Source organism: Leuresthes tenuis, unplaced genomic scaffold (assembly GCF_036924035.1).
Source record: "Leuresthes tenuis unplaced genomic scaffold, fLeuTen1.0.hap1 SCAF_20, whole genome shotgun sequence".
NCBI classification, from domain to species: domain Eukaryota; kingdom Metazoa; phylum Chordata; class Actinopteri; order Atheriniformes; family Atherinopsidae; genus Leuresthes; species Leuresthes tenuis.
Window position 1 is genome coordinate 13,690,715 of NW_027325374.1, and position 19,216 is coordinate 13,709,930.

At 37.3% G+C, this 19,216-nt stretch overlaps 2 protein-coding genes and 1 long non-coding RNA gene across 4 annotated transcripts in view; 2 read left to right on the forward strand and 1 right to left on the reverse strand.

Moving 5' to 3' along the window:
• Positions 1–3,944, forward strand: part of LOC140278863 (integrin alpha-M-like) — a 4,265-nt gene extending 321 nt beyond the window's left edge. The window contains exons 2-18 of the mRNA XM_072373959.1: positions 1–102; positions 190–323; positions 482–624; positions 712–866; positions 1,333–1,400; positions 1,594–1,735; positions 1,821–1,919; positions 2,009–2,088; positions 2,168–2,254; positions 2,362–2,431; positions 2,550–2,648; positions 2,759–2,839; positions 2,936–3,046; positions 3,196–3,309; positions 3,388–3,498; positions 3,699–3,762; positions 3,898–3,944. The exon at positions 1–102 is cut by the window's left edge and continues 111 nt beyond it. Coding sequence (XP_072230060.1) covers positions 1–102; positions 190–323; positions 482–624; positions 712–866; positions 1,333–1,400; positions 1,594–1,735; positions 1,821–1,919; positions 2,009–2,088; positions 2,168–2,254; positions 2,362–2,431; positions 2,550–2,648; positions 2,759–2,839; positions 2,936–3,046; positions 3,196–3,309; positions 3,388–3,498; positions 3,699–3,762; positions 3,898–3,944 — 1,707 coding nt within the window. The remainder of the gene's footprint in view (positions 103–189; positions 324–481; positions 625–711; positions 867–1,332; positions 1,401–1,593; positions 1,736–1,820; positions 1,920–2,008; positions 2,089–2,167; positions 2,255–2,361; positions 2,432–2,549; positions 2,649–2,758; positions 2,840–2,935; positions 3,047–3,195; positions 3,310–3,387; positions 3,499–3,698; positions 3,763–3,897) is intronic.
• LOC140277984 (integrin alpha-M-like) overlaps positions 1–19,081 on the forward strand; it is a 26,373-nt gene extending 7,292 nt beyond the window's left edge. Inside the window, exons 1-30 of one of the 2 annotated variants that reach the window (XM_072372851.1) lie at positions 8,435–8,579; positions 9,487–9,589; positions 9,793–9,890; positions 10,112–10,182; positions 10,299–10,413; positions 10,827–10,954; positions 11,299–11,441; positions 12,889–13,039; positions 13,510–13,660; positions 13,935–14,008; positions 14,144–14,255; positions 14,464–14,600; positions 14,692–14,832; positions 14,936–15,148; positions 15,236–15,369; positions 15,529–15,671; positions 15,761–15,915; positions 16,014–16,139; positions 16,373–16,446; positions 16,640–16,781; positions 16,867–16,965; positions 17,055–17,134; positions 17,214–17,300; positions 17,408–17,477; positions 17,596–17,694; positions 17,805–17,885; positions 17,982–18,092; positions 18,238–18,351; positions 18,430–18,540; positions 18,726–19,081. In XM_072372851.1, the coding sequence (XP_072228952.1) occupies positions 8,543–8,579; positions 9,487–9,589; positions 9,793–9,890; positions 10,112–10,182; positions 10,299–10,413; positions 10,827–10,954; positions 11,299–11,441; positions 12,889–13,039; positions 13,510–13,660; positions 13,935–14,008; positions 14,144–14,255; positions 14,464–14,600; positions 14,692–14,832; positions 14,936–15,148; positions 15,236–15,369; positions 15,529–15,671; positions 15,761–15,915; positions 16,014–16,139; positions 16,373–16,446; positions 16,640–16,781; positions 16,867–16,965; positions 17,055–17,134; positions 17,214–17,300; positions 17,408–17,477; positions 17,596–17,694; positions 17,805–17,885; positions 17,982–18,092; positions 18,238–18,351; positions 18,430–18,540; positions 18,726–18,824 (3,399 nt within the window). In that variant the 5' untranslated portion in view covers positions 8,435–8,542 and the 3' untranslated portion in view covers positions 18,825–19,081. Of the gene's footprint in view, positions 1–8,434; positions 8,580–9,486; positions 9,590–9,792; positions 9,891–10,111; positions 10,183–10,298; positions 10,414–10,826; positions 10,955–11,298; positions 11,442–12,888; positions 13,040–13,509; positions 13,661–13,934; positions 14,009–14,143; positions 14,256–14,463; positions 14,601–14,691; positions 14,833–14,935; positions 15,149–15,235; positions 15,370–15,528; positions 15,672–15,760; positions 15,916–16,013; positions 16,140–16,372; positions 16,447–16,639; positions 16,782–16,866; positions 16,966–17,054; positions 17,135–17,213; positions 17,301–17,407; positions 17,478–17,595; positions 17,695–17,804; positions 17,886–17,981; positions 18,093–18,237; positions 18,352–18,429; positions 18,541–18,725 lie in introns of those variants that run through there. The other variant, XM_072372852.1, reaches the window with a different exon arrangement.
• On the reverse strand, positions 4,715–6,327 carry LOC140278612 (uncharacterized). Its single transcript, XR_011909209.1, has 5 exons — positions 6,277–6,327; positions 5,593–5,786; positions 5,247–5,510; positions 5,004–5,101; positions 4,715–4,895 (listed from the first exon to the last, which is right to left on the reverse strand). It is a non-coding gene; the product is annotated as an uncharacterized lncRNA (long non-coding RNA).
• Positions 19,082–19,216: the final 135 nt, after the last annotated feature.

Here is a 19,216-nt window from a genome sequence, read left to right on the forward strand (position 1 = left end):
AATGATTTGGCAGTTGGAGCACCTTTGGAGAATGACGGTCAAGGCAGCATCTACATATTTCACGGTGAAGGAGGCAAAAGAATCAATCCTATTTACTCACAGGTGAACAAACTTAAAGAAATCACAAAACAGTGGATAAAATCTTTTCTGTTTTCTGCTTGATTCATTCAAATATGTTCCATTCCACAGAGAATCGCTGCCTCTGAGGTCCAGTCAGGACTGAAGTTCTTTGGCATGTCAATCAGTCAGTCGTCTTTTGATCAGAGTGGTGACGGTCTGCCTGACTTAGCGGTGGGTTCAAAGGGCACAGTTGTCTTACTCAGGTAAGTCCTACATAGTTAGGATATGCATAATTATGGACATTTTTACATTTTTTACTAGTTTGTAGCCTGAACGTGTACATTGAACAAAAACGTTTTTAGTAGGTCTAAACTCACATTCGAAGGTTGTTGGCATGTGTCTTTCTATTGTATCTTTCCAGATCAAAGCCTATAGTAATGGTTGAAGCAACTGTGACATTCAGCCCAAAAGAAATCCCAACTCAAAATGTTATTTGCTCCAAACCATTGGAGAACACAGCTAAAATCTGCTTTACCATGCACAGTCACTCTGCAGTGAACACAGGTTTCTCACTCTCTTCATTTTTCATCCACTCAGTTACATACTTGTATGTGCGTACATATTTCTGTAAATGAAACTGGTCTGTTTCAGCTGAAGCACAGATTAATTACACTTTGACCCTGGATGCCACTCGGAAGACTCCGAACAACCGAGCTTACATCAGCGAGAAACGACGAGATGAGACCGGTTCATTTACTGTTGATTTAAGAGGTCAAAAGTGCAGCAGTGTGAATTTCTATATTGAGGTAGAATCTAATAACATCTAAATAACCTATAATGGATTAAATAGGTTTCTTTATTCAGAAACTTACAGTTTGATGATGATTTCCTTGTTTGGTTGAAGGCTTGCCAAGAAGATATTCTCAATCCATTTAAGAATGAGCTCACATTCACTTTTGATGGTGTCCCTTCTATCACAAATCTTAAACCAAGCCTCTCCCAGCAGGCTAAGAAAACAACCTTTCATCCAGTGAGTAACCTTGAAACACATTTCATTAACTGAGCACCATCTTTCTAAAAGCTTTACTGTCACCACAGCTTTTTATGAATTCAGTTCATGCAAGCTGCATTGAAAATTGACCATTTCATGTGAAACCATTTGATGTACTCTGCATTGCTATGAGATGTCCCAAAACAATGATAAATCCTTAACAGTGTTAATATGCCAGTCCCCTTTATATCCATGAGCCTTACACTTATTGTCTTCTGCAGTTTGAGATCAACTGTGGTGCCGACAACAACTGTGTAGACAACCTGAAAGTGGATTTCAACTTCACCAAGTAAGGACAAGTAACAAGTAAAGTTTTATTTCAGTGAGTCTTATGTTCCTCTTTCAGTAGAAAAGGCTCAAACATTCAACAGGGTCCAACAGGTTTTATTACAGCTACCAGAAGTTCATGTAAAAGAAATGCTGTGTTGACTGCAGTCTTAATCTACTCACTTCTTTTATTCTTCCTCCTCATTAACTGTCAGATCCTTAGAGGTTAAAGTCGGCATTGATAAGCTTTTGGATGTAACTGTGTCAGTGGAGAACAGAGAGGAAAACTCATACAACAGCCATGTTACTCTTACTTATCCAGTTGGGCTCTCCTACAGGAAGTTTACAACCCTACAGGTAAGGCATCAGGATCTAGTCTGTTTGAGTTAAGCTCTGATCAGCTGCTGCCCAAATCACAAAGATGTTGTGCCTTTTAATGCAGGGAAGGATTGAGTGCAACTCCTTGGACAGTGAAGATGGTGTAACTAGAGGAAAGACAGACTGCAGTATTGACAAACCTATTTTCAAAAGCAAATCCAAGGTGGGTTAGCTGCACTGCTGCTTCTCACTGCTGCACAGACTGTCGAGCCCAAAGAGGCCAAGTGACCTCTCTCATTCACCTCATTTTAGGCAGTCTTCATTGTCTCCTATGGAATCGGAACCAACAGTGGACTTGACAAGAGGATCTTTGTCACTGCAAATGCCACCAGGTCCTGGTCACCTGCTGCAGATACAGCTCATTTATGTAATATTCACATTTTTATGAATATTTTCATCTTTATATTTTAGTGGGAATCAGCAGCACTCCCCTTCAAGTGAGCTCTACATGAAGAGAGAGATCAATGTGAAGTCCAGCATTTTTGTTTCAGTTGAAAGGTCTGTGTTTTGCAACTGGAACTGAAAAATAAATGTGTATAATTTCAAATAGATAACTTTGTTCTCCTTAATCTAATATTTATTGAATGTTTCCAATTTATCTGCAGCTCCCTCACCTACAGTAATTTCTCTTTTGGGAAAAATAATTTGCAGAAACCAGTCGAACAATTAATCAAGGTGAAAGATTGCTTCATCCATTAGTATTCCTACTGTTAACACATTCACTGGCTTGACACACAGCTTAATTCAATGTTTAGTTTTTCTCTAAAACCTTTATTTTCTCCCTTTCTCTCAGGTTACAAATCATATCAGGGTGCTGAATTTCACGGTGGTGATCAAGGTTCCTGTAAAGTTCGGCGACAAAGACATCTGGGTGGATTTGAACACTCTGCAGGTGAAATATATCACAAGCTGCTTACCTTTAGAAAGGCTCACCTGTAACTGTAGGATAAAATGATTTGGGGAAAATAGTCAAAGTGACATAAATCACTCCTTTTTTCTTAGATTGAAGACTGTCAAACACACAAAGATGAAGAACCTGTTGTCACTGATTTTGTTGCTCAGATAAAGGAAAATAAGTTAGTGGTGAGTTGCCTTTGCAGTGTAACTGTTGAATCACATCTGTTAAAAGGTGCACATTATATCGTACTGCAGATGTCATGTTTCATTTGTCCACCACAGGACTGCTCTGTAGCCAGGTGCAGAGTCTTCAAGTGCACTAAGTTGATGGGAAGGTTGGAAAGTGTGACGTATATGATCTCTGCCAATCTTAGTTCAGGATGGATAGAGCAGGTAATTGATGTGAAGTTTATGTAGTTAATGCAAATAGTTCATACTGTGAAATAAAGTAATTATTTCTTCAGATGTAGTTAATACTTTTTAATTTAACAACACTACAAATCAGATTAAAAGGCTTGTCTGTTCATTTTTCTTTCTCTCAGATTGGACTTCAATCTGCCAAATTCCTCCTGACCAGCACGGCCAGTCTGGAGTATGATAGAGACCAGTACATCTTCTTCTCAACAGCGACTAATAACACCCCCCCTGTTCGCAAGGTTTGCAAGATTACACATTACTCCTAATTATTATTTCAGGGAGCTTGAATTTGATCCAAATGTCATATTGTGCTTCAGATTGAAACAGAGGTAGAAGTGTATCCTGAACCAGATTTCACCAAAGAGATTGTCGGAGGATCTCTGGGAGGGTTTGCTTTTCTAGCTTTACTCACTGCTGTCCTGTATAAGGTGAGACACTAATTTTTTTTCAGTAAATGACACAGATTTCCAAAGGGAAAGAAATTGCTAAACATGTTCATTGATGACAGTCTTTTCATTCTAAAGTTTATTCTTTCATCTGGTTTGGTCTTTTCTATATATCATGGCATGAAAATACAGGTTTGATGTCTTTTTTTTTTATCATTTTACTTATAGGTTGGGTTTTTCAGAGCAAATACAGTGCAATGGTGAATCAAAATGATGAAGGAGCAGCAGATGCAGAGGCTGATGGAGGTACGCCTGAAAAAAAATAAAAATATTCTACTTCCCAAAGACACCAGCTGTTTCATACATCCAGTTCTATACATTCATATTATTAGCTTGCTTACTTCAGCTGATTGCCAAACTAAACCTTCTTACAATTTTCAGGAAGTTACAGTGACAGGAACTTCCACACCACCACTTTTAGTCAGTGAAACTAACAGCCTGTGTGCTTATGAAATCGCTCCCTAACAGCAAACAACTGCTAACATGGACACATAAAGAATCGCTTCAATACTTCAGTGAGTACTTGTAGAGTGAATACTTTTGACACCTTTTCAGTACACGGAAAACCATTTAAATTGAAGAGTTTGAGCAGTCATGTTAAAACAATGATTTCAGACATTATGTCGAGCATTACATTTATGCTCAAAGTTTGGATCGTCAAATAAAAATATGACTTGATATAGTAAATGTTGTGTACTATTAAGTACACAGGGAGCGATTGAGAGACTTGTGATCTGTAATGGCATTTTGTTTTAGCTTAGGTAGCTTTCAAAGTTGACTCTGTATGCCTTAACCCACATTCTAAGCTGAACAGCCTTTTGCTGCTCTACACATGAATTATTCCTTTTTTCATAGAACTCCAAACATGTTTTAATTTTAATTTTTTGCTGATTATTTTTTTATTATTATTTTGCAATACTGTATTATGAGTAATTTTGAGATGTGCTTAAGGCTGCTTCCATGCTTACTATCTGTATCTGATTAATATGAATTGATTTGTTTAAGAGTACATTACGAAATGTAACTCTGCACTGTTCTGATTTGAAATAAAATGGATATTTAGGTTAAGCCTCACTTGTATTCATTATTTTTGGGTTAAAATGTCTCCCATTGTTTTGGAAATTTAAGAAAATTAACCACATGTGGCACAAAATCCTGTTGTTATGCAATTTGTCTTTTATTGATGGCCATCAACACATTTTTAAGAATACAATTTACTGGATGATAAATTCACGGAAAAATATGCAATAAAATACAATTTCTTGTCACAAAAATTATAAACTTCTTATGAATGACTCTGTGCTGTCATTCATCGTCATGACTGCTACCTGGAACCACGAAGAGTCTGATTTGCACAGCAGAGCTCCACCTTGGTCCACCTGTGGATGTTAAAACAAGATTCATCAATAAGATCCTGAAACAAATGGTTTGCACACTACTACTAAAAGCATTTTCATAAAGCTGGTAGATGGTAGATTTTTTTTTACCCATTTATGGTTCATGGAGTAAGTGCAAATGTTGTCCAAATCTCCAACATTTCCACATTTTAACATCCGCGTTTCAAGGCCCCGAAGACCTAAGTCAGCTTTAATATCCACAATAATCATATTAATTCATGTGAATTCTTTTTTTGTGAATTATCTGTCCAAGATGAAGCAAATATTGAAGACCTATAATGCAGTCACTTGAGAAAATTTACCAGAGAGCACAGAGACTCAGTAAAGCCTTACCTGAGCCATTGCTTTCATTTTCCCAGCTTGCCACCCAACACTGACTTCCAACAGGGAGGGATCTTTCATTGCTTATATCCACACACAGACTGGATGTGTTTTCTGTAGTTATCTGGATCGGCCAGGTGCAAAAGAGCAATATTGGAGCCATTCATGTTGCTAACTGTAATGTTTGCAACACCTAGCGATAGCTCAAACTTTTCCATTCTTTTCACAAGATGCTGGCCTGGAAACACGGTCCATTCACTGGCATCTGGACAAGGTCTGTCAGCAGGATGTAAGGAGAGTTTAGGGATACGTCTCATATTTAATTAAAGAAATGCAAACAAACTGCTTGTATACTTACGTAGAGAAGCATTTAGCAGAAATTAGAACAAAAATTGTCAGAGAATAAGGTCCCTCCGCATGTATGGACCCAATTTTTGTGGAGGCTTACGAGGAATATGTTTGACAAATCATTTCTTTAAACAGCAGCAATGGAATCCCCTCAGACAAAAGTAATGATTTAATCAGACCTACCATCAATCTTTACTTGGGATTCTAGGAAAGAGACAACATGAACAAATCAGTTTGAGCAATTTTGGTAAGATACTTCTGAACAAAAGCTCCACAAAATCAGGAGAGTAGTTTGCAGGCCTCAGATCTTCTGAATATATGATACATTTTTGCTTTGTTTGCCAGCATGTTCAATAATGAAGACTTTTCAACCAATGAAAGAAAGACTTAAAATATCATATTAATTGACAGTACTGCTATTATGAATAAGTAATTAGGCTGTTTAAGGCGGCGATGTTGTGAAATAATCACATTTCTCATATTGTAGTAAGCCGCCGACAGTAACAATTATATTAGTTATCAATAATTGATGATGACAAGGATTAAAAAGGGATCCTTAATTAGAACAGTCCCAATTGTTAATTAGTTGACATAAATGCTAGTGTTGATATACTGTTTTCTGTGTGGTCGAAACAATGCTATACACTAGATTCAATTGAAAACAACAAGTAAAATATTCTATATATACACATACCTGCAAGCAGAAGGTTCACAAGAGTCAGTACAAGCATCAGTTTCATCAAAGCCATCGTGTGACTGCACAAACCGTTATATACTTGGTTTTACCAGTCACCTGCCCCCATATGCCCCTCCTATATGATACTTCACAGGCAAGCTGCTCAAACAGTTGCTCATTCCAAGATGTGAGCTTAAATATCCGTCGCCTAGTGGCCACTGACACATCAGGAATTTATGATGTGTTGAGGATAGTCCATTAATCAAACACAAAACTGGAAGAATGAAAGAGTTGGAGACATTTTGGGATTTGTTGTATCCTTTTGTCATATATCTTACATAAAATGTGTCCATCTACTCGACTGATTTGTTTTTATGACAGAGTTCTTGATTAACCTTTTCTAGTCAAACCAGTGCAAAGGACAAAAGCCAGTCACCTCTGGAGTGATAATACTTGACATGTCCTTCAGTTAAGAAAGCATCAGAGATGTCTGTGGTTAAATTTTTTTGTGTGTTTCAGCTCATTATGAAAATATAGTATGATAAAACTATGTTTCACAGACCCGTATGTGTCAGGGACCTGGGATGAATCAGTGTGGGTTGTGCCATTTTCCAGATCCACCAGAGGGCGCCATGGGCCCAGTACCTGGAGGGTGGATCAACACACCTGGGAATCATCAGTGATCACCATTGGCAGTATATCAGGAGTTGGCTGTCAGTACTTCAGCGCTTGAATGCTGAACCTTGTGGTGGAACCTAAGCCCCCTGAAGTTCTTGTGATCAACTCACTAATCCTCTTGTGTTCTCTCCAGGATCATCTTCCCGGGATATTAAGGAATAACCTTCCACGTGCAGCTTCTTCTGAGTATTCTCCTGAGAGAATTAAACCTTTGGGTTTTCATATCCACAGCTGACAGCCTTCACACTCCTGAGGATCAACTTTTTCTGTGTGACCTGTCCACACTTCAACACTTCACATCTGTACTGTTTTCCAGACAACAAACAGCCATCAGTTCTTTTCATTCCAGCCATCATTCACATACCTCTCTCTCTACAGTGAAGCCTCCGTTCTCCAGTACCTGGTTTCCTTCTACAGATTCACATCCATTTTTCATTGTCTGGTCAATAAACCTTTGGATTGTCAGTTCCTCTCAGAGCTTCTGTTTATGTGGGTCAAACATTTGGATAAAACCATGACAGTATGTTACTCTTGCCCTCAGGATGAGCTCTCATGATGCAGTCATGATATGACAGAATGTTTTTATTAATGTCATTATTCAAAAACGGGGACGTCTGGGTTTCTCTGTTAAAGCTGCTGCCCCCGCGACCCGACCCTCGGATAAGCGGCAGATAATGGATGGATGGATTATTCAAAAATACATTCTGCCCATTTCTGATCAGATTAATACTCGGATGGACGGCCTTTCTACTGCACTGCTGCCAGTTTAGAGTGCATTTGTGACAAAGTGTTAAAGTCGTCATTAACGTCTTTACTCTCGTGCTAATATTAGGCTACTAACTTTTGATTCTGTGACCCTGTCCTTCAACCTACAACCAGAGAAAAACATGTAATGCCACATAATGCTGTTCTTCTTTTAGGGCTTCTGAGAGGCCTCTGTACTACTTCGAAGTTTAGACTAGTTTCCCTTTTTAACATCTGACCAAATATAAAACATGCTGTCAGTCTCCCCCTCTGGTCAAGAGTTAAAGTATTGAATAATGCTCAAATAAGTGTATTTTCTTTTCAATGTATATTGGATGGAAAATGTCATAAAATAAGAAGGGCAGAAAATATATTACAGGATGTTGTGTTGACTTCATATTTTTCAGTACAGTAAGCAGGGAGACCTTCTAAAATGTCTCTCTGCTCGGTTTAAAAATACAACTTGGGGGGGAGAAACAGGAAATAACAGCTGAGGTGCAAGGTTTAGTTTGTGGGTGCCTGTGTAGTTTTGCATGTATGTCATATGAAGCATTCACCAATGCAACAATGTGCGCTGTTAATTCTGAAAGTCTAACATTTGTCTAACGTGTGTTTGCGAGACAACATTAATATTGATCAGTGATGACCTATAACATGCAGACAATGAAGGAAATGACTTTTTGCAGTTTCTCATAATGACTGCTATAGCACTTTTTTTTTCATAATTTCTGCGTTGTGCTTCCAACACCTCTCTTGACACTTTAACCAGAGTAAATTAGGTGCCTCCCACAGTTTCCAGATAAATTTGTTTGAGCTCAGAAGGTACATCGCACTTTTAGTTACGTTTCATGGGAGTAACACAATGAACTGGACAGTTACAGCTATTCTTTTGCTATCAGGTAAGACCAGATTCTGCACAAATTTGATGGATTCATTTCAACTAATACATGCTGTCAGATGTAAGCTGCAAAACAGAGTAGCAAACAATAATTAGTGATATAGGAGCTGAAAAACGGTTTGGAATGATTGCTTACATATGCCATTCATATCTCATTCTCTTAGAATCCATCTACTTGATATAATAGATCTAATAGATATATGAATGATAAAATGAGGTCCGGATTTTTTTATTTTATTGTAGAAATACTTATAGAGTGAATAGATATTTCACATCATGCAACATGTATCTCTAAACAGAATTAAATATCTAATCGAAGGCCAACCGGCAGCACTGGATTCAAGCGTATTTAGTGACCTAATTTAGTGTAAGAAAAGAAATGGAACATTACTAGGAAGAAATAAACTTTTTCATATTTTTTAATAGTGTTTTACTAAATACAAAGTGTGCCTCCAAAAAATCCCTTATTATAAGTAAACAGAGGAAATTGCTCATATTTGTATTGTATGTGCGTCTTTAGAATATATATATATATATATATATATTTTAAAATGTACATTTTAATGTAAAAAAATATATTTTTGATAATTTGAAGAAATATCACAGTTGATCAAAACCAAAGATCAACGGACAAGAGGAAATCTGACTTCAGCCTGCAGAATGTTTTTCTCATTATAACGGTTTTAAGGTGCCATGCTCTGAATTAGAAAAGTTCTGACTTTAGTGCCCTCTAACGGTATTTAAAGTAAGACACAGTGGCACACATCATTTCACCCTGAGACACCCAAAACAACATATATAGTAAACCTTTTCCATTCATATTACATCTGAGATTATTTCAGTTAAATTGATCAAAATTTGGCTTTAGATGAGATAAATGCTGTGGATTTTACTTATTCACTCCACAGTGTTAAAAGCTGCACTTTGTTTCAATATTGAGCCTCTGGCTTGGAAGTCCCTGAAGGATGCTGCTGCATGTTTTGGCTACCAGGTGGTGCAAAGAAAATCAGAGTGAGTCAGAGCATGCATTATAGAGCTTGATGTAGGTAACTGCTGTCATATCATTTGCTCCTGTGATTTTTTTCCATCCCTAACTTTCAACACTTCAATATACATACTACACAACAACAAGTTTATAATCATGTGTCTTAATTAAAAACACAAGACTTACCAGCCTGCTCCTCTCAAATGTTTGTGTGGTTTTATTTCTTTAGCTTGCTCGTCAGTGCCCCTTTTAAACAGTATTCAGGAAATCAAAGGGGGCAAATATTTAAGTGCACCACTGATCAATGCCAAAGTCTGCAACTTCAAGGTAGGAAACAGTTCATTTCCACTAGTTTTAACAGAATCTTCTAAAATTATGTGAAAGTGAATTATGTTTTGCATTCCAGTCTTTGATTAAATTGATTTTGTTGCTGTTTCCTGTATTACGCAGGGAGTATTTAAACCCGTGGTAGCTGTAGTTTTAGTTTCTCTTCACTGTCACATCGTGTCTTGACTGTATACTTTAAGAATTGTTGAACATTTCTACAGTTCCACAGTCTGCAGTCAACATGTCTCTTGGTTTGGCAATGACAAGTGACCCCAGCACAGAAGCCACTGTGGTGAGTGGGTGACTTGCAGAGAAATGTTAACTTTTTCATGCTGATTGAAATGTATTGCTTGAAGGACAGTAAACTCATCAAGCTATTGAACAAACCTGACCCTGTGTCTTTTACAGGCATGTGGTCCAACCATTCCTAAAGACTGCAAAAGTATCACCATGTACAACGGTCTTTGTATTGAGATAGACAAATATGACACTCAAAAAAGAACAGTCCCGTCTGCAATTGAAGGTAAATACAATGACTTTTAAATGCAGGATCACCACATTTACTCACCACACAGTCGAGCATGCATATCACCAGAAACACAACTACACAACCTAACTAACACAAAAAATATGAAATCGCTACTCTTGAAGGTTTTGGGTTCAGCTGGTTTATTTTGTTGGAAAATATAAAAACAAATCTCAACTATGACACAAAACCATTCATTTAGAGGAAGTAGAGGGAATAATTATGGAATCAGTTTGCATTTCTAGATTCAGTGATTCTGTCAATTTTTCCTGAACTAAGATTTTTTTTTACAACATTGCTACAAATAGACCAAAAGTTTGAATCCGAGAACATGTTGACAAACAAGCTGACTTGATGGGAAACTGTGCAGAGAACTGTTAAGACATGAATCCATTTCTTCTTTTTGACAGAGTGTCAAACCCAAGCTGACATTGCATTTCTGTTGGATGGCTCAGGCAGTGTATATGCAGATGATTTTGACAGAATGAAGACTTTTGTGAGAAAACTGATTGCGTCTCTCTTGGGAAAAGATACACAAGTAAGACTGCGTTATTATTTTTTCTTAAACATCAACAAGAGAATATTCCAGATATATAATAGAACATTTTGCCTTTTTTGGTTGTTTAATTTATTTTTTTAAGTAAGCAGAAGAATTGCGTATGTAATTACCACCATTTATGTTACAAAATGTGTTAAGTCAGCAAATGTCCAATACAACTTAAACAGTTATGAAGTCTTAATACTCCCGTGCCTTTTTTTTATCTTTATTTGGCACATTCCCCTAATCGCCCCAACAGCCAAAATGCCTTATTTTTACTGGATAGTTTTGCATGTCGAATACACATTTCCAGCTCATATTCATATGTTTTCTTTCTTCTGCAGTTTGCCATCGTCCAGTTCTCCACACAACCCAGAATCCATTATTACTTCAATACATTTAGAACCAACAATTGGCAAACACAAATTCAACAAATAAGTCAGTCTGGTGGATATACTTACACTGCGAGGGCCATTACACACCTTGTGTAAGTGTCATCATGACTCTATGTGGTGATATATGGCATAACCTCTTGATTCTATTTGCCAGATTGTCCGTGGTACCAACCTGGTTTTCCTCTGCCAGTTTTTCTTCAACCCATTCGCCTGCTTGTTTCTTTGTTCTTTTGGTTTTGGTCGACTTCTGTCTTTTCTGCACTTTCTCTCCTTTCCACCATCCTATATGTGACCTGGGAATTGATTTAAGTAAAACATCTTGAAGGATGTCTTGGTTTTTTAAGAGGGAGAGAGGAGTGAGAAGAGAAGAATATTTGCAAGATGTGCTCGTGAGGGTGCAAGGAATATCCTTTATAAAAGTCTTTTTCACATATAAAAAGGGTGTGACACATAATCCCACAGAGTAAATTTAATTAAAATTAAATATATGGATTGGTGGAAACACTAATGCTCTGACAGAGACCTGAAATACAACATTAGACTCTAACAATAAGATGCAAATGAAGCAGTCGTACCACCTCACTGAGCTCATAATATACATAATAACGACACACTGATTGTTATCATTACGATGCATTTTATATTTTTCTTTGTGACTTCATGCATTTCCTTTAAAGGGTTAACACCTTACCCTGTACTTTCCCCTAACTGTGTACTCGTCATCTTAATGATGTAAAAACAAATACAAAAAGCTTAAAATGTGTATAAATCACACATAAAACGTGACAGGAATGACATGCCAGCCATGCATTGGGAACATGTTGGTGCCCCACATCTTTTTTATTGACAATGATTTAAGATGCCAGCACAGAAGCAGTGATTTCCCATTTTTTGATAATCTTTAATTGTCTTGTTTCTCCTCTCCTTGTGTCTTTTGCTCACCGCCTTTGCTTGAATAGGAGGGACAAAGACTTGAGAAGAGAAAGTTAAGAGTGTTCAAACTGAGAAAGGAGAGGAAGAGCATGTTTGAATGTTCTCTGTTTATTCTGGGCTTTGATTTCCTGCTCTCTTCCTGGAGCCCTTTCACCTGTGTTGCCTTGTCTGTTCGCAAAAACAGAAACATGATTATCTGCAGTTTAACTCAACATTCAAGCTAAGTTTAGGCCTTTATATTTCAGGGTGGCAGCAACACAAGCCATTTATCAGTATCAACAGAATTTAGCCATAGAAATTTTAATTAATTTGCCAAGATTGAAGTAAAATTTTGGTTTCATGTTTTCATTGTAGTGAAAAGCATTATTTCAACCACTTTAAGTTAATGTTGATTTTCACATATTTCCATGTTACTCAGGAATCTTTGAGAATCATAAAATTTGAAGTATTCTGTGGATAATAAAAAAACATTTATTTTTATGATTCAAACCAAGTCCCTTAGTTTGTTTCCTTATATTTGACAATTGATTCTCTTTTTATACATATGTGTTGAATGAAGCACTGTACAAAAACATTAATCAAAAGTCAAAAATCTTTTTTTGCCAGGGACAAAGTCTTCTCACCTGCAAGAAGTTCTAGATCGAAGGTGAAGAAGATTTTGATAGTCATTACAGACGGAGAATCTAATGACCTCGAATATTTAAAAGGAGCAATACAATCAGCTGAAAATAAAAACATTGTTCGCTTTGCCATTGGAGTAAGTTCTATCTATTTATACCGTATGTAGCTACAAAAATGAGACGAAGTCTCTGTTATGTGTGTGGAGGTACTTCATCTGTTTTTTCTGCATGCAGGGCACAGTATGAGTGTTGTTTACTTATGCTTTTTACATATGTTTTGTAGCTCGTGTCAACATATAAATCCTGAATGTGTGAAAACAAGTCAAAGTACAAATCAAATCCTCAAGTACAATAATTAATTCTGCATGTACAAAGCCTTTTAGCTAACTCACCAAGCAGACTAATCATATGTTTTCATATCAAAACATGGTGACATGAGTTTTAAAATTTATGTCTAAGATACAAGGCATATGCTCTATAATTTAAATGTTATTTTTTTAACCCTGTATGATCTAAAGCAGAAGCTTTATGATCACATGTACTTTACATTTGCTTTTAGTTAATCCCAAAACTATATTACCACAAACATGTTTTATTCAATTCTTAGGTCGGGAATGCATTTGGAAATCCTTCAGCAATAAACGAACTGAACACCATTGCATCTCATCCTCTGGCGAACCATGTGTTTAAAGTGCAGGGCTTTGAAGCTCTTGAGAAAATACGGCAGAATTTGCAAGATAAGATTTTCTCTATTGAAGGTACTGTTATTATCTTAAGAAAATAAATTAATACCGGTTTTTAATTTTCAGCTAAAATTACTGAAGTTTATTTCAATGTACGACATCAACAGTGAATATTTTGTCTCATTTCAACAGTGCAGTAACCACTTACTCCTCTGAGCCTCGACTCAGAAACCTTTTAAGCCTAAATAAGCGCATTGCGTAAAAGCCTTTATGAAACACTGAATGCAATTCATATGCAGACTTTAGTTGCATTAAGAAACGTAGGCTCTTGTTTATTTTGCTATCACAGGATCTCAAACCAGTGGAGACACGCTGACTCTGGAAATGTCCCAAGAAGGGTTTAAAGCAGCTTATATTCCAGGGGTAATTAAAATCACTTGATGAGAATTAGATGATATTATCTTACAAATTCAAAAACAAAACAGACTTTGAATAAATTATGAATTTTGACATATTTAGATTTAGATGTTGCCAAATACATTTTCCTCTACATTTCAGGGAATTCAGATGTCCATTGTTGGTGCTAATCAGTGGAGAGGAGGCTACAAGAAACACACATCCAGGACAATGTTATATGAGCCCATGGACATAGAACCTGACAGTTATCTTGGTAAGAATAGTTCCATAGAACGAGATAACACCTGGTTGTGTAGGTGCACAACTCTACATCTATATTACTGAAGGAATATGTTGACCAGAGGCCATCCACATGTAGTAATGTGTAGAGGATGACCAACACATGAAAAACCTGCCAATATATCCACTTTGTTTACACTGGCTAAACTAGAATATTCACACCAATGCCTAATAAATTCTAGGTTATTCCATGGCAGTGGCTAAAGTTTCAGATGGCTCACTGACAATTATTGGTGCTCCAAGATATCAACACAAAGGACTTGTGAGGACTGTTCAAGGAGAGACAACAAAGCAAACTATTGTCCCACATCAATGGCAGGTAGGCATTTACCACTTATATAGATTGTCCTGAAATACCTGAAACATATCAATATATCTATTAAATGAAAACTGTTATTTGACTGTTTCAGAGTGGTGAATACTTTGGGGCGGAGGTTTGTGCCATGAACTTGAAAAATGACGACTACACTGATCTGATCCTCATATCTTCTCCAATGTACAAAGACTCTGACAGAGAAGGACGAGTTTATGTTTGCACACTCAGCTATTCGGTACCTGACAGCTACAACAAGTGCTTTTCAGTCTATCTATTTGTTAAATTTTCACATTTTTAATGATCATGAAACACTATTCCCATCCTTACATTTTCACCAGAATGTCGAGTGTCACTTCGATTCTCCATTAGTACTAAGAGGGGATGCATCCGACAAAGGAAGGTTTGGGTCTTCTCTTGCTGTTCTGCCTGATTTGAACAAAAACGGTTTCAATGATTTGGCAGTTGGAGCACCTTTGGAGAATGACGGTCAAGGCAGTATCTACATATTTCACGGTGAAGGAGGCAAAAGAATCAATCCTATTTACTCACAGGTGAACAAACTTAAAGAAATCACAAAACAGTGGATAAAATCTTTTCTGTTTTCTGCTTGATTCATTCAAATATTTTCCATTCCACAGAGAATCGCTGCCTCTGAGGTCCAGTCAGGACTGAAGTTCTTTGGCATGTCAATCAGTCAGTCGTCTTTTGATCAGAGTGGTGACGGTCTGCCTGACTTAGCGGTGGGTTCAAAGGGCACAGTTGTCTTACTCAGGTAAGTCCTATGTAGTTAGGATATGCATAATTATGGACATTTTTACATTTTTTACTAGTTTGTAGCCTGAATGTGTACATCGAACAAAAAAGTTTTTAGTAGGTCTAAACTCACATTCGAAGGTTGTTGGCATGTGTCTTTCTATTGTATCTTTTCCAGATCAAAGCCTATAGTAATGGTTGAAGCAACTGTGACATTCAGCCCAAAAGAAATCCCAACTCAAAATGTTATTTGCTCCAAACCATTGGAGAACACAGCTAAAATCTGCTTTACCATGCACAGTCACTCTGCAGTGAACACAGGTTTCTCACTCTCTTCATTTTTCATCCACTCAGTTACATACTTGTATGTGCGTATATTTATCTATAAATGAAACTCTGTTCTTTCTCAGCTGAAGCACAGATTAATTACACTTTGACCCTGGATGCCACTCGGAAGACTCCGAACAACCGAGCTTACATCAGAGAGAAACGACGAGATGAGACCGGTTCATTTACTGTTGATTTAAGAGGTCAAAAGTGCAGCAGTGTGAATTTCTATATTGAGGTAGAATCTAATAACATCTAAATAACCAATAGGATATTAAATAGGTTTCTTTATTCAGAAACTTACAGTTTGATGATGATTTTCTTGTTTGGTTGAAGGCTTGCCAAGAAGATATTTTCAATCCACTTAAGAATGAGCTCACATTCACTTTTGATGGTGTCCCTTCTATCACAAATCTTAAACCAAGCCTCTCCCAGCAGGCTAAGAAAACAACATTTCATCCAGTGAGTAACCTTCATGAACTGAGCACCATCTTTCTAAAAAGTTTTACTGTCACCACGGCTTATTTTCAATTCAGTTCATTCAAGCTGCATTAAAAATTGACCATTTCATGTGAAACCATTTGATGTCCTCTGCATTGCTATGAGATGTCCCAAAACAATGAGAAATCCTTAACAGTGTTAATATGCCAGTCCCCTTTATATCCATGAGCCTTACAACTTATTGTCTTCTGCAGTTAGGGTTTGAAATCAACTGTGGTGTCGACGACAACTGTGTAGACAACCTGAAAGTGGATTTCAACTTCACCAAGTAAGGACAAGTAACAAGTAAAGTTTTATTTCAGTGAGTCTTATGTTTCTCTTTCAGTAGAAAAGGCTCAAACATTCAACAGGGTCCAACAGGTTTTATTACAGCTACCAGAAGTTCATGTAAAAGAAATGCTGTGTTGACTGCAGTCTTAATCTACTCAGTTCTTTAATTCTTCCTCCTCATTAACTGTCAGATCCTTAGAGGTTAAAGTCGGCATTGATGAGCTTTTGGATGTAACTGTGTCAGTGGAGAACAGAGAGGAAAACTCATACAACAGCCATGTTACTCTTACTTATCCAGTTGGGCTCTCCTACAGGAAGTTTACAACCCTACAGGTAAGGCATCAGGATCTAGTCTGTTTGAGTTAAGCTCTGATCAGCTGCTGCCCAAATCACAAAGATGTTGTGCCTTTTAATGCAGGGAAGGATTGAGTGCAACTCCTTGGACAGTGAAGATGGTGTAACTAGAGGAAAGACAGACTGCAGTATTGACAAACCTATTTTCAAAAGCAAATCCAAGGTGGGTTAGCTGCACTGCTGCTTCTCACTGCTGCACAGACTGTAGAGCCCAAAGAGGCCAAGTGACCTCTCTCATTCACCTCATTTTAGGCAGTCTTCATTGTCTCCTATGGAATCGGAACCAACAGTGGACTTGACAAGAGGATCTTTGTCACTGCAAATGCCACCAGGTCCTGGTCACCTGCTGCAGATACAGCTCTTTTATGCAATATTCACATTTTTATGAATATTTTCATCTTTATCTTTTAGTGGGAATCAGCAGCACTCCCCTTCAAGTGAGCTCTACATGAAGAGAGAGATCAATGTGAAGTCCAGCATTTTTGTTTCAGTTGAAAGGTCTGTGTTTTGCAACTGGAATTGAAAAATAAATGTGTATGATTTCAAATAGATAACTTTGTTCTCCTTAATCTAATATTTATTGAATGTTTCCAATTTCTCTGCAGCTCCCTCACCTACAGTAATTTCACTTCTGGGAAAAATAATTTGCAGAAACCAGTCGAGCAATTAATCAAGGTGAAAGAGTGCTTCGTCCATTAGTCTTCCTACTGTTAACACATTCACTGGCTTGACACACAGCTTAATTTAATGTTTAGTTTTTCTCTAAAACCTTTCATTTCTCCCTTTCTCTCAGGTTACAAATCATATCAGGGTGCTGAATTTCACGGTGGTGATCAAGGTTCCTGTAAAGCTCGGCGACAAAGACATCTGGGTGCATTTGAATACTCTGCAGGTGAAATATGTCACGAGCTGCTTACCTTTAGAAAGGCTCACCTGTAACTGTAGGATAAAATGATTTGGGGAAAATAGTCAAAGTGACATAAATCACTCCTTTTTTCTTAGATTGAAGACTGTCAAACACACAAAGATGAAGAACCTGTTGTCACTGATTTTGTTGCTCAGATAAAGGAAAATAAGTTATTGGTGAGTTGCCTTTGCAGTGTAACTGTTGAATCACATCTGTTAAAAGGTGCACATTATATCGTACTGCAGATGTCATGTTTCATTTGTCCACCACAGGACTGCTCTGTAGCCAGGTGCAGAGTCTTCAAGTGCACTAAGTTGATGGGAAGGTTGGAAAGTGTGACGTATATGATCTCTGCCAATCTTAGTTCAGGATGGATAGAGCAGGTAATTGATGTGAAGTTTATGTAGTTAATGAAAATAGTTCATATTGTGACATAAATTAATTTTTTCTTCAGATGTAGTTAATACTTTTTAATTTAACAACCAAATCAGATTGAAAGGCTTGTCTGTTCGTTTTTGTTTCTCTCAGATTGGACTTCCATCTGCCAAATTCCTCCTGACCAGCACCGCCAGTCTGGAGTATGATAGAGACCAGTACATCTTCTTCTCAACAGCGACTAATAACACCCCCCCTGTTCGCAAGGTTTGCAAGATTACACATTACTCCTAATTATTATTTCAGGGAGCTTGAATTTGATCCAATTGTCATGTTGTGCTTCAGATTGAAACAGAGGTAGAAGTGTATCCTGAACCAGATTTCACCAAAGAGATTGTCGGAGGATCTCTGGGAGGGTTGGCTTTTCTAGCTTTACTCACTGCTGTCCTGTATAAGGTGAGACACTTATTTTTTTTCAGTAAATGACACAGATTTCCAAAGGGAAAGAAATTGCTAAATGTGTTCAGTAATGACAGTCTTTTCATTCTAAAGTTCATTCTTTCATCTGGTTTGGTCTTTTCTATATATCATGGCATAAAAATACAGGTTTGATGTCTTTTTTTTAATCATTTTACTTATAGGTTGGGTTTTTTAAGAGCAAATACAGTGAAATGGTGAATCAAAATGATGAAGGAGCAGCAGATGCAGAGGCTGATGGAGGTGCGCCCGGAAAAAAATAAAAATATTCTACTTCCCAAAGACACCAGCTGTTTCATACATCCAGTTCAATACATTCATATTATTAGCTTGCTTACTTCAGCTGATTACCAGCCTAAACCTTCTTACAATTTTCAGGAAGTTACAGTGACAGGAACTTCCACACCACCACTTTTATTCAGTGAAACTAACAGCCTGTGTGCTTATGAAATCGCTCCCTAACAGCAAACAACTGCTAACATGGACACATAAAGAATCGCTTCAGTACTTCAGTGAGTACTTGTAGAGTAAATACTTTTAATACCTTTTCAGTACACGAAAAATTATTTAAATTGAAGAGTTTGAGCAGTCATGTTAAAACAATGATTTCAGACATTATGTCGAGCATTACATTTATGCTCAAAGTTTGGATCGT